Source organism: Apis cerana, linkage group LG9, assembly GCF_029169275.1.
Source record: "Apis cerana isolate GH-2021 linkage group LG9, AcerK_1.0, whole genome shotgun sequence".
NCBI lineage: Eukaryota > Metazoa > Arthropoda > Insecta > Hymenoptera > Apidae > Apis > Apis cerana.
The window spans coordinates 6862986-6877610 of record NC_083860.1 but is presented as its reverse complement, the minus strand read 5'-3'; the positions used below and the strand labels follow the sequence as shown (position 1 = coordinate 6877610).

The window sequence follows — 14625 nt, the reverse complement described above, 5'->3', positions numbered from 1 at the left end:
CTCGATTGCGAAATCCTGCATTGAACAGGATCCCATTAAGTCGAGTGTGTATTATGTCACGTTTTTCCTTTCACTTCTTCTCCCCCTGATGATAATTCACGTTCTCATTTGCATGCGATCAATCAATGTGCAATCCATGTGTAATTGTGAAAAATTTATTCTGATCTCTTGTTTTTTATTTTGTTTAAGATTGGTCAAGGTAATTGGCGGAAGAAAAAAGTAAATTAGCGTGTAATATTATTCCAAAAGCCAGTTGTTTAATAAAATCAGCAAGAAAACGTGGTGACCCAATTTAACAAGAATCACGCGAAGTTGTAAAAAAATTCCTCGCAAGATTCTATGAAAATGTGTTATTTCCGATCGCGATTATTTAAATGCAGTTTATACATTGAAAATGTGAGTAGTTTTATACTCTATTCTATATGTATAAAAATGTGAATAGATTCGAGAATTATCTTTCTGCTAGAGATTCAGTATAAAATAATTTTTAAGAACAATTTCTCGAAACTTTTCCATCTTTTTATTTCTTCAGTCGTTTCACGAGACAAAATTTCTAATATCAAATCTCAACTAATTGATCTTTTATTATAATTATCAGTCAGCTTACCACTGGGACACCTGAATTCGTCGAATTGACACTTCCATTCCTCGCAGTTCTTCTCGTCGCTCCCATCATCGCAGTCGACGATTTTATTGCACACCAGGTCTCGTTTCAGGCATTGCCCACTAGCACATTTGAAATTTCCTGGACAACCTTCACAGTTCAACTCGTCCGATCCGTCCGAGCAATCGTTCTCAGAGTCGCATTTGGCAGACAGTTTCACGCAATACGCGCCATCCCTGGATGTTCCATTCACGCATTGAAATTGTCCAGCCGCACACTTGGAAAACACGGCGCTCGAAGGTAGATTCAGGAACGAAACGTCTATGTGGCTGGTTGCTTCCACGGTTACAGTTTCCGGAGTTAATTTGGTTTGCATCGATGAAACGGGTATTGTATTCACAGTTGTGCTCGAAGGAATGGGTGATTGGTTTGTAGGAAACACCGAGGAATCTGTTTCATTTATCTTTTCGTTGTCTAATGCTGTCATTGGATCCATGGTCGTATGGCCTTCGTTAGACGATTCGTTTGTTATCGATGGATGTTCCGTTGCAACGTCTGATCGATGGAATTGATGCAAATTTCGAAGAGGTATGAAAGGTTCTGTAACAAATTCTGGCTCTATGATCTTCTCTGAAACGGGTATGAAACTGGGATACTTCTTTGCTGCGTCTGGCACTGTTATGCTGGTTTTACCACCGAGATTTTCATTGGCTACAGAGGTTCGAACTTCCGTTTGATTTGATCCACTGGTCGTCTCAATGATTTTCAATTTTGGTACAGAGTTTTCTTCTTTGCCAGTGGTAACACTGATTGCCTCCTCTTTGATCTCCCCCACCGTTTGTGGCGTTTCTGTAGATGATAGTTCTGGTATATCCGTTAACACGTTCTCACCCTCGTTCTCCTCCAAATTCAATTCTTTTTCTTTCTTGTACTTGTACTTATCAATAACCTTTTTGTCGGTTGATTTCTTCTTTACATCTAAACTCTTTTCTAATGGGATCACTTTTAAATCTTCCTCCGTTAGATCCCCCATATTTAAGTTAGCCTTGGGCGTGGTCACAATAAAATGCCTATAGTCGAATCTTACTGGTACAGTGTCATCTTCTAATATTTCAATTACAGGTTTAACATTCTCCGTAGTAGTGGAAGTCTCAGACATTTTCTGCGATTCTGTCGTAGTTTCATTGTTGTTGGACGTCGAAGAAGAAGGTTCGAGCGTTGAACTTTCTGTCATATTCTCCTTCGTATTTTCCTCGATACTTATTGTCGTTGGCGCACTCGAATTTTCCTCACTTGTGTTATCCAACATTGAAACATTTCCCTGTAACGCGTTATCATTACTTTTATTGCCCATATTTTCCACCGCACTGGCCATCGAATCATCAACAGTATCGTTCTGACTATTCATTTGTTGTCCTGAATTAATTATTCGAGTTCCATTATCATTCGTTTCAATAGCAAGCATTTCCTTTCGTTCAGAAGACACGTTCTCCAAGTTGCCAGTTTTCGTTTCGATATCTGATCTCATGGTGGAGGTGGTTAGCAACGCATCGTTTTCAGTAGTCTGCAATTCTTCTGGCAATATTGGTACCTGGGCAGTAGTTTTTGTCTCCATCGACATCACGTGAGTAGTTGGTACCTGAACTGTCGTTCCATCCTCGTTTTGATGTTCCGTGCCGTTGTCCCTTCGAGGATTCTCCTCGGTTACAGTGGTGCTCTCCACTTTCTCAGTCGTTGACATCTCTTGCTGTATTTCCAACGGTAGCACGGGTATCTGAGTGGTCAACTTGGCATCCTCTGGATGCTTATCAGGAATATTTCCAATCGTAGCCAACGCGTCTTCGGTGTCATTCATCGTCGTTACGTTCGTTGTATCATTTACTCCACGAGATTCATCCGCGCTAAACGATTTTCCATCGCCATTCATTAACTCATTAGATCCATCCTTAATTCTCTTGGATACTTCTATGTCGTCCTGCTGATATCCTTTGCTCAAATTGTCATCGTTAATGTCGTTATACTGATCCTCCACAGCATTCTCTTCTGGCTTTTCCGAAGATGCTTGAATTGTAACGTTATCTTTCGATTTCTCGTTCTCTTCTTCCGCAATAACTGGCCCAGCTTCTGTAATTTCTGATTTATCTTTATTCGAATCGTATTTCACAGTAGTTTCAATCTCCTTGAACTGTTCCTCTAATGGCACCACTTTCAACGCTTCTTCATCTTCCTCAGAAGCTGTTCCACTCTCGTTCTCAATCGAAACGTGCTCCTTATTCTTGGCTGACTTGTCAGCATCATAAGTGAGCAATAGTCCATTTTGAATCCCGGATTCCGTATCGTTACTTTCAACGGCGTCCAACCCGTCACTTTTGAATCCACGACTGACTTCGTTCCCGATCCGCTCATCAGACTTTGCATTATCGCGTACAATGTCGTGAACGTCGTTCAGAGAATCCTTTAATTCGGTTTCATTCGTGTTTCGTTCCGTAGAAAGAGACGTTTCCACCAAAGGTTTGTCGGTGATCACATCTTCAACGTGATCTTCGAAAGGATTGGGTACATCTTGCTCGTCCTTGTCCAATCTAGGCGCCTTCTTCACTTCTTTTTCCTTTTGGACATCCGGTAAAAAGGGGGACATATCGTCCGCGTGCTTGTCATAAGCCGAGTCAAATTTTTCTGTGGCGTGTTCGACCGTGTTCTCAGGGAACATTGCTGGATGCAGGGGATGATTGGTCGAATGGTCCAAATTCTCCTCATAGCGAATAGAGTCGCTTAAAGAAACCGCGTTCTCGTCTGGACGTACAGTGGATCGATGCAGAGTCGTCTCAACAACTTCTGTGGAGGATGGAATTTTACTTCTTGACGAATCTTGGTTAGGGATATTTGTCGATGATCCATTCGAAGAGGATTGGACGCTTTGTTCGGGAATCAATTGTGGAATAATTGCATGAGGATCGTGAACTTCCGTGGTGTGTTCTGTTTTTGATATCAGCATAATATGTTCTTCCGTGTCGTTTATCAATGGTTCTATCAGAGGTTCTACGTTATGGCCGAAATTCTTTGGCAATTTGGGGAAGACGGTGGTTGGCATGTGCTCAATAACGTTGGTCTCATTCATTTCACGAGAAGGTGATTCAGTTTCCATAGTGGATTCATTTGACGATGCTAATGTATTCTGAGATTTAGACTCTTCGTTATTCATTTCTGTGTTGTTAGTTTCTGCAACAGGATTTGATTCAGTTGTGCTTTCCGATTTAGTATCTATCACTGTGTTATGGGATGTTATCTCAGAATTAGTGGTGGATTCTATTTCAGGAACTAAAGATTGAGAATCACTGGATGAAGTGGAAGAACTAGATTCTGAAGAGTTCATCGTTTCGTCATTGTTTATGCTCATCGTGGTGTACATAGTTGTTTCATCTTGTAGCATGTTGGTTGTTTCAGTGATTTGCTCGTTTTTATTCATTTCTATAGGCCTTGAAGTTGTTACCTTTTCTTCATTGTTTTCCATTATCGTTGTGTCTACAATTGTGACACTTGATTCCGAATGATCATCAGAAAACGAATGATTCGACGTCATAGTCTTTTCGATATCAGAGATCAGAGGTATCACTGGTAATGATTCATCATTGCTTGCCATTTCATTATTTGGTAATGTAGTTTCACTAAGCATCATTGGTGTTGTAGATTCTGACTCCATGCTTGTAGGAACATTAGGTATAAGTGTATTTGCTGTTTCTTTCTCTATCATAGGTGATTCTGTGGAAGAGGCTGATTCGTTAATTGATTCAGTAGATTCCTTATTCAGAATTGCAGATTCGGTAGAAGATTCAGTTTTATCAATAGATGTTTTCTCGGTAGAATCTTTTGGCACTATAGTGTTTTGCATTTCGGTAGAATGCTCAATAATAGAAGGCATATTTTCACGAGATTTTTCATCATTGGGTAATTTTGGTTCAATGGACGATAAGGTTGATGATAATTCATGTTCGGTAGAAGAATCTTCTTCTCTGGATGTTTCAGGCCTAACAGTGAAATCTGATTGAAGAGGTAGTTTTGGATGTTCGGTTGCAGTTAATTTTGTTGATAATTCACTAGCAGGATTTGCTTCAGTAATCGATTCAGGTTCAGCAGAAGGTTCTATTTCGGTAGACGGTTGTGATTCTCTAGTAGGTTCAGGTTTATTAGATTCAGTAGATTGTGGTTCCATGGAACTGACTAGTTCGGTATTAATCATTTTTGTGGAAGATTCTGGATCAAACTCTAATTCATTAGGAGACTTTGGTTTAGTAGACGGTTCAGGTTCAGCAGACGGTTCTGACTCAGCAGGCGGTTTTGATTCAGCAGATGGTTCTGGTTCAGCAGATGGTTCAGATTCAGCAGATGGTTTTGGCTCAGCAGATGGTTCAAGTTCAGCAGAAGGCTCTGGCTCAGCAGACGGTTCAGGCTCAGCAGACGGTTCAGGCTCAGCAGACGGTTCAGGTTCAGCAGAAGATTCAGGTTCAGCGGATGGCTCAGACTCAGCAGAAGGTTCAGGCTCAGCAGAAGGTTCAGACTCAGCGGATGGCTCAGGCTCAGCGGATGGCTCAGGCTTAGCGGATGGCTCAGGCTCAGCGGATGGCTCAGGCTCAGCGGATGGCTCAGGCTCAGCGGATGGCTCAGGCTCAGCTGATGGCTCAGGCTCAGCGGATGGCTCAGGCTCAGCGGATGGCTCAGGTTCAGCCGATGGCTCAGGTTCAGCGGATGGCTCAGGTTCAGCGGATGGCTCAGGTTCAGCGGATGGCTCAGGTTCAGCGGATGGTTCAGGTTCAGCGGATGGCTCAGGTTCAGCGGATGGCTCAAGTTCAGCGGATGGCTCAGGTTCAGCGGATGGCTCAGGTTCAGCGGATGGTTCAGGTTCAGCGGATGGCTCAGGTTCAGCAGCCGGTTCAGGTTCAGCAAAAGATTCAGAATTGGATTCCATTTCAGGTTTCTGTTCAGCAGTCGAAAGGCTTGAATAATCATACGTCGAATGATCATGTTCCGAATGTTCATACGTCGAATAATCATGCATCGAATGATCATGATTCGAATGATCGTGCATCCAATGTATCGAATCAGATTCGTCATTGAACACACGATTCTCTTCCGTCGTGGCCATCTGCGTAGGTTCCGGTTCCACTGAAGAATGTGGATATACGTGAAACTCGTGTTCGTTATTTTGTGGTGTGTGTCCATTGTGCGTTGTTTCCGTGCTGAAGTCCAAATGATCCCAATTATCGGGTCTTCTCGGTTCAAACACTGATCCAGGCCCTCTGCTTCTTCCCTGCACGTAATCGTGCACCACTTCCGTATTGGTCTCCGGCACTTCGTCGTCCATTTCCACGTTGCTCAAGTCATTCTCATCAACGCAATTCTTTCCATCACTGGCTAACATCTTTCCAGCTCTACAGAAACAAACGAACAGACCCTTCGAGTAATCGTAATTGCACCCTTCTGAACATCCAAAGCTTCCACTCTGACATTCGTCGACCAACTTGGTCACCTTTAAACTGTTCAAATGATAGTGTCCAATCATATTGCCACTTTTCTGCAACGTTTTCTCGATCATCTGTTGCGTTTCTTCGGGGATGGAACGCGGTGGATAGCTTATCCTAAACTTCACTTCGCCGTCCCTGTTTATGTCATACACTTTGACGATCGTTTCATTATTCATTGGCTGCCTCAACATGTTCTTCAAGTATTCTTCTATCTCCGTGCTCACTTGTCTGTACACTCTCGATTTCGGATCGCTCAGATCGTTGTCCCATTGGAACTCGTCTAATTTTAATACACCGTCCAAGGCGCTTGGGACCGTGTCGTAAAGAGTTTCGTCAGTCGTAGGCCAGGATGGGAACGTCGAAGTCGCGGGCGGTGGACTCGGTGGAGGATTCTTCATGTATTCTTGACTTTCGGCTGTTCGCACGTCGCCAAATTGCCGCGAATTGTGCTGAAGATTCTCCAGAGGCTCGGAAGTCTCTTGCGTCAAGATTACTCCAGCTAGGACAGAATTGATCGATTAATTTTAGGTTAATTTTTACTGTTCGACGCCATACTCAATCAGCATATTAAAGACAAATCATCGAAATTAAAAATTTAAGCTAGAGACACTTACTCGCCGCCAAAATGGCAATGATGACAGCTATCAGTACGACCGCCAAGCAACATCCCCAACAGGCCATTCTTCTCCAATACGAGCTCCTCGATCTCTTATCCTTCGTTACGTAAAGTTTCTCGCCCCTGTAACACAATTTCACCCGTAATTAACAACGATGACCACGAACAATCGCGATTCACCCCCATCCTGGACCCAAAATAAGCGTATTTTGTACAGCATTGTGCTTTGCCAATGTTTCGAGACCTTCTTTCAGCGATCAAATAGGATTAAAAGCTTCCCTAAACGAACAGACACCATATCCTGAAACGACTTCGTCGCGATTAATCGACCTCCTTAATCAAACAAAAAAATTTCCTCCACGTCCCTTATTAATCATTGTTTCTTTTTCATTCCTCTCGTTTTCGAATTTAAAACTCTCGATATATATATATATACATACATACATACATATATATATATATATTCTCGAAAAAGAATTCCGTGCTTTCATCTCGCGACGAATGTTCGCGTGATCGGTAGTGTCCACGTGTTGGGAGTGCTTGCTTCTGAGGTAGTGGTTGTAATCGTTTCTTTGCTTGTTAAAGGCCTGTTAGGCATACATCCTCCAACAATGATAATGATGCTGCGTGTGAGCGCACTACTCGGTGAATCCTGAAGCACCTAACGGGATAAAATATAAAATATAAAAAAAAAAAATACATATATTTATAAATCTATCCTCAGCTTCTGTCCAACTCTCTAATAGCCATTTTCTAATACATCATATCCCGGTGCATTTTGCGAGAATGCTTGTGAATATATATGCTTGTTGGCATTCCATCGTTGGGTGTGTCGTCATTTGATGATTAGAGAGGGAAGAAGGGGAGGAGGAGGATAGAGAGACGAGGAAAAAGAAAAAATGCTCGGGGAGCAGCGGGGGTTGTAAGCGAGTTAGTTTCGTAGAATATCGTGCGCATCCACCATCTCGTTCATCGATCAGCACGCACACACACACATACTCTCTCTCTCTCTCTTTCTCTCGTCTCCTCGTAAGCATCCTTCAATGTACCTGAGGGCTGTCAGCCAGTGGGAATAGTCGACCAGTCCGGCGGCAGGGTCTCTCAGGCTGAGTCCCTCGCGGCCGACGCCGGGGCCCAAATCAAAACGCACTCCAGCCACGGTTGTTTCAACCTCGGCCTCGGGACCCCTGCTAGGTATCGTGACAACAGAAAACACCGTCTAACTCTCTACACTCGGCTCTCTGCTGCTGGCCTCTCTGTCCTCACGTATGCGTCTCTTACGTATGTCTGTCCTCACGCGCACGTTTTTTTATTCGCGCGTCTGTGTGTACACGTTTGTTGCGCGTCTGTGTGTGTGTGTGTTTTGCCTTCCTATACGTGTACAGATTATCTGTACCTGTTTGTAGGTGTGTCGGGAGGGGGTGTATATAACTCTCGCGGTCAGCGGAGGCGAAGCTGTGTGTATAAACGTGACTCTAACGTTAGGGAACGATCTCGCGTGGAGCATGTACGGTTCGGTTGATCCTCGCGTGATCGGAGTCCTTGCACTCTGCCTCCATTTCTTATTTTTTTCTCGATCCTTGATTTTAATCAAGGTGATGCATCGGCAGATGCGGTGATTAATTTTGAATCATTGGACTCTTTGGTTATTTTTTCTTTTTTCTTTTTTCTTTTTTTAAGATCGAATTCCTTGCGAAAACAGCGTTGAAGGATACAGAGAAGGGTAGGTTAAATATGGATCACGTGGATCGTTTTTTTTAATCACCGATGAGAAATTGGCGGTTCTAAACCGTCCATTCTAGAAAGGGTAGAAGAGATATCGTTTCGATCGTGAAGTTATTCACGAAACAATCGAAGATAATATAAATTATGTCGATTTGTATATGCTCCCTGCGAAGATGACGTTCAAATTCTATTGCATAATTTACGTTGTTACGGAGCACTCTACTCTTGCTTCTTCTCTAAACAGTATGTAGCAACAGCCTCGCGAGATATTTTATGTATCTTGTGCTAATCGGGCAAACAGCATAAATCAACTAGCTACTTGCTTTTCCTAAAAATCATCGAGAAATGCTGTTTACGTCGCCTCGAACGAGAAGCAAGCGATAAAAAAAGAAAGAAAGAAAGGAACAACTACGCGACACTACTCAGCAGACCAATCACAGAGATTTATCATACATATTAATCCCTTCCTTTTTCTTTTTTTTTTTCCTCTTTTTTTCTTTAATTCAATCTCGACGAATTTCTCGTTCCTCTACTTTTCGTCGTGAGAATAAAAGAATTATCATCATCATTATTATTCATCGTTTATTTTTAAGATAATAAAAATGATCCATCCACGGATTGGAAAATAATTCGAAGCTGATTCAGAGTTCTATTTCCGACGAAGGACGGTCATTCCTACGTTTTGCTATGTGAAACGTTGTGACACATTCGTTTCGCAAGCCCCTCCATCGGTGAACGTAATCCGTTACGTTCTAAGCACTTTCGTTCTTTCGATATTTGCTATTTTCTCTCTCTCTCTCTCTCTCCTCTATTTTTTAATCGGTAATATTTCACTTTGTGGTGTCGCGATTTGATTAATCGTGTGCCTTACCAGAATGTAGATATTTATTTACGTGAATAATTAATGATGGTTGGAAATATCGAGAGAAGAGCTTAAGTCCATAAGTTTTTAAATTTCGATGTGATTATTATTATAATTTTTTATAATAACGAACGTTGGTTAAAAAATGTATTGAAACATTGGACTGTAATAATTGATTTTTAAAAATTAAACCGATTAAATTAATGATGAAATTTGAATTTCCTTGCGATAATTTCCATCGAGAAAAGAATTGAAAGAATCGTAATAAAGAACATTGATTTCATCGATAAAAAAATATATTGCATACGTTAAGTAATCTAGGAATATATTATCATACATAAGTTAGGAGGCTTGAGAAATGGAGGACGAGCAAAAGTAACGCGAGAAGAATATTAAAATTTTAATGAAATCAAGCTTCGTTTCAGGATATATAAAGAATTATTTTTCGAAAATTGATGCATCGGTCTGGTTTTTTTATTTTATGGAATTCGAATCTTTCCGATGAATTTATTTATTAAGTTTTGTGACATAATGTATCGATATTATTCAATCATATTTATGATGTTATTATAATTATTTTCTTGCACTGTTTTTTTACGCCATTAATATTTTCGAATTCAACGACAATACGTTCTTTCTTTGATCCGTATTCAACTCGACGAATCGGTCGTTTTAACAACTATGCAAAACGAGGAATGAATTAAACATACATTTCGGTATCTAGAAAGGCCTTAAATGTATTCCAATAGCAATATTTCTTCAAGTTTCGTGTATTTATATTGCATCGATTGTCGCACGATGAAGAAGAATTATTGTGTTACAAAGGAAAAAATAATACAAATAGAAACATAATTCGAAGAAACTCTGGAAAAAAAAATATAAAGAAATAAAATATTCGTATCAAAAAATGAATTTACGATGAATTAATCGAAAATCAATATTTTTTCGTATTATTAATTCAGAATTCGCGAACTATCGAAAGAAAAAATATTTTTTTACGAATCAATCGATGCTATCTTTTTTTAAATAAATTCTTATATAATTTTCTTCTTTCCAAACATTTATCCTTTATTTATCGTCTGATCTTACAAACTCTGGAAAATAAGCTCTTCCACGATCACGATTCGATTCGAAATAATAAGAGATCAAAAAGAAACGAGATATATGATACATATATTTATAATTTCATTTCTCGGTGTTTTGCTTGATATTGTCTTACTTTCTTGCTAAAAAAAAAAAAAAAAGAAAAGAAAAGAAAAGAAAAGTTCAAACGATCTTGTAACGCCCCGGACTGGTGAACACGATCGAATGTTAAACAGTAGCCAGGAAGAGAACACAGAGAGCAGGGGAACATTTTTCATCCGTTCCTTTACCTGATGTACTTTCGATGCTCGTTCACTGGAACGAAGTACTCCTCGTAGGGATCGGCTGGAACCTCGCAAGCTTCCTGGCCCTTCGTTTGGAGATTGTTGCCCGCGTAAGGCCTCATCGAGACCAGTTCCAAGTTTACTGCCTCGATCTGCTCTTTCTTTCCGGTATCTACGAGAAACGAGAAATTGTTTAATGAGGTAAATATTGGTTTTTAGTGGCTATGTTCCACGGATGCTTTGCTAGGATATTATTTATGGTTTGGTTTTTCTTTCACGATGAAGATTTTCATCACTTTTTATTTCAATCAAGATATTATTGAACCAACTGGTATTGTGATTGTAATAACGATTTTTAAAAAGGAAGGATAACACAGGATAAGTGAAATAAAATTTTTTTTTATTGCTTGATAATAATTGACTCTTGCGGTGCAAATGATTTATAACGTGTTGTTCGACGTATCGCTTAAACTGTACGATGTACACTTAATTTATCTAATTAAGATTTATCAGATTTTACTCGATTCCTCTATGGTTTTTCACGTGTGTATAATTATTATTCACTCGTTATTTAATTTTTTGACGTTTCAACAACTTTCGTACAACATTATTATAAAATGGCACGTGTATTTTCAACTAATTATCTCATACCGTATATTATACCATGTTTTTCTGAAATAACTTTCTCTCTTTTTCCGATACAAATGCAACTACGGTAGAATTCGAATTTAAATTAAATTTGTTACATACGCATTTTGAGATCTTGGGAATTATATAATTTATATAAATATGTATTATACACGGTATCAAAGTATAAATTTTATAAGTCGAAGCCGTGCGTGTTGTAAAATCGATGTTAATAAGAGAAAAAAATTAGTTAATTAACGCGTTTATTTGAACAAAGTTCAAAAGTCGATGTACTATTATTGAGAAACATTCTTCGCTCATAAATTTGCTAGTAAAGAAAATATATTCCATTATGTATTGACGGAAGTTGATTGCAAATATATTGACGTTTTACCTCTTTGAAAGCAATAATGAAATGAAGTAAAGAATAATTTTACAATAATAGTGATTAGGCAATTAAATTTATACTTTCTAAAGTAACAAGGAATTGATAAAATAATAATAGTGAAAAAAGAAGAAAAAAAAAAATAAAAAGAAAAATAAATAAATAAATAAAAAATGTATAAAATAGAAAAAATATAATTGACGTATAGATAGAATATAATTGAAACGTTCCAGAATTATTATTTAAATTAGGAATAATATCAAATTAAGTTATTTTTAAATAAAATGAATTATTGAAAAATTACTTTCATATTTATTAATCACATTTATATTTTGTCTATTAAAGAATGATACTCCATTTGTGAAAGTAAATTTAAATAATCTTTACAAGATTTGCAACAGAATTAATAATTCTTTTAATTGATTTTCTATTTAATTTAACGAATCTGTTGTTAGAGTATATGGATACTACATATAAACATATGGATGTATTCTTTTTGCAAATTAATCATTTTGATCGTTCATATATTTTCTGCGTTTCACTGACCTCGAACGACTTTTTCTTGGTGAACTGATTGGTATTGGTGATGGTGGTTGTAATTAACGATCGAAAGTTCGAAAATCACGCGAATCGATGCAGATTTCAGTAACTGTAGTAATAATTATTTTTACAGTATTTTGATTTGCTTTCGAATTCTGTGCAAATACTGTTTATCTTGAAAATACAATAAAACTATCTAAAACTTCGATCTGATAATGAAAAATTTACATCATTTTCTCGATGTATTCCAATGTGCAACAACCCGAATTACACTTTCGAATACGAGTCGACGAAGAATTTGAATTGTTGGAATTACAATTTTCATTTATTACAAATTTTATTAATTCCTTTTCCTTCTTTCAAAAATCCAACGAACCAAAATTTCAAAATTTAATATTCCTGATATTTGCAAATTTTCTTCAAAAACTTTCCAACAGCTCGACAAAAAAGAATTTACCCATCAAGGATCAATTACACTTAAAATAATCAAACAGAAGAAAGAAGGGCATCAAATTTCAACGTTTATCAATCCAGTGCAATCTCGACTCGATCAAACTAAGTCGAACCATCTTTGTTCAATCTAAAGCAACGAACCCATTCGTTCACGATCCAAACCGATGAATTATTCATCGAACGCGCACGAACGAAATTTACGCGATTCCCAAGATCGAAACGATCCACGACGAAATTCTTGGTTATGCGAATAGATTACGGTCTGCGGATTGCATCCGGATTTGTTGAGCGCGAAGTCGAGTTGGTGAGGAAAAATGCAACACGTTCGCTTTTTGTCGCGGAGGAATTTTCTCCACGCTGAAAGGTAAAAGCTTGTGGCCTCCGCTTACGTAAAGTGTTCCTTCCTTTTTCGCTCTTTTTCGCCTTTCGATGTTCTTTCAATGATCTCTCTTTCTCTCTTTCGCGAGACATGTGGAGAAAAATTAATAGAATGGAAACGAGGGAAGGAACGAAGGTAGCGAGTTTAAGAGGTTGTTGATTGGTTTTTTTTTTTCTTTTCTTTTTCGTTTGCTCGAGAGAGGATAGTTGGTTACGAGGATTTATGATAATTGGATAATATTCACTCGATATAATGTTGACTCGATATTCGTTCTGTTTTTCTGATTTTGCAGAAGTAGTATCAATGTTTATTCGACTGTGGAAATTGTATAGTTGTTATTAAAAAATACAATCTCTTCTCCTTTCTTTTTTTTTTTTTCTTAACTGATGAATAAGCGATGAATAATCATCATTCTTCGCAAATTAATAGATTTCATTAGTAGATATGAAAAAGCACGTGTTTCAATTTTAAGGAAAAAATTACGTAGATACAATTTTCATTATACAATCGAAGATAAAATCTTTTTAAAGGAAACGTTGTCGTACATTCCGATAAAGTTTCAATTATGATTCTCAATCATATCAAATTTTTCCATCTTGATCGTAATTATCATAAAATTACAATCATATTAATTCTTACAATCGATTACCAAGATTAATTAAAAAATTCTAGATTAAAAATACCGATAATGATAAATTTTAAATTTTAATTTTTCAAACGAGGGACAAGCAATTTTTAATTTTATATTTATGTTAAAAGGATATCGAATGAAAAATTCTCCACTCACCGTTAATCTGCACGCTGGTCGCGCTGTTGTTAAGGAAACTGGCATCATTGTTGTTTCCATTTCCATGGACGCCGTTCATTTTCGGCTCGACCACGGTCTTGTCGTTGGCGTCGGGCAACTCGATCTTCGTCTCGGTCCTCTGATGATGAGGATCGGGACTGGTCTTTCCGGGCTCGACATACTGTTGGGAGACGAATTGGGCCCGTTGATGGCCGTTCTCCACGGGACCGCCCTCCGACTTGTGATCCAAGGTCGCCTGTTGCTGCTCATCGTTCAGCCGCGACTCGGTCGCGCAATCATCGCTGGCGAACGCCGGATTATCTATACCATCTTCCGTCGACATCTCTCGATACGCCTCGCCGGAAACTGCTGGACCCTCACGTGATCACCGATCACCCGGTATCCACTCTCATGCGTCTCGATTCTGTCCAATGGAAAAGTTTGCGGAGATTAGAATCGGGAAAAGAAACTTATTCGGGACAATTCTTGATTCTCTCTTGACTCTATCGAATATAAAAATGTGTCTCAACTCTGTCGAATAGTAAGATTCATAGAAATGAGAATCGAATGAAGATTTTTGAAGATGTTTGGGACTTTGGATCGATTCCTTATGTGATTTCGTCGAATGGAAAAGTTTATGGAGATGAGAATTGGGCTCGAAAAAAAAATTTCTGGAGATGTTTGGATCTTTGAATCTTTTTAGGGCTATCGTTTTATGGTAATATTTATTTTTTATTAGAAATTAATGACTTTTGATTATT

The 14625-nt window shown here is 38.6% G+C and overlaps 2 protein-coding genes across 10 annotated transcripts in view; one reads left to right on the top strand and one right to left on the bottom strand.

Moving 5' to 3' along the window:
* Positions 1 to 14625, top strand: part of LOC108001691 (uncharacterized) — a 99776-nt gene that overhangs the window by 5525 nt on the left and 79626 nt on the right. The gene's annotated exons all lie outside the window — the stretch shown is intronic.
* The window catches only part of LOC108001480 (uncharacterized), a 64658-nt gene that overhangs the window by 3823 nt on the left and 46210 nt on the right, over positions 1 to 14625 (bottom strand). For 2 of the 6 annotated variants that reach the window (XM_062079258.1, XM_062079259.1), the window contains exons 2-6: positions 13865 to 14288; positions 10700 to 10865; positions 7789 to 7929; positions 6738 to 6862; positions 608 to 6622 (exon numbers count right to left, since the gene is read on the bottom strand). In XM_062079258.1, the coding sequence (XP_061935242.1) occupies positions 608 to 6622; positions 6738 to 6862; positions 7789 to 7929; positions 10700 to 10865; positions 13865 to 14207 (6790 nt within the window). In that variant the 5' untranslated portion in view covers positions 14208 to 14288. The remainder of the gene's footprint in view (positions 1 to 607; positions 6623 to 6737; positions 6863 to 7788; positions 7930 to 10699; positions 10866 to 13864; positions 14289 to 14625) is intronic. The other 4 variants (XM_062079262.1, XM_062079263.1, XM_062079261.1 and 1 more) reach the window with 3 other exon arrangements.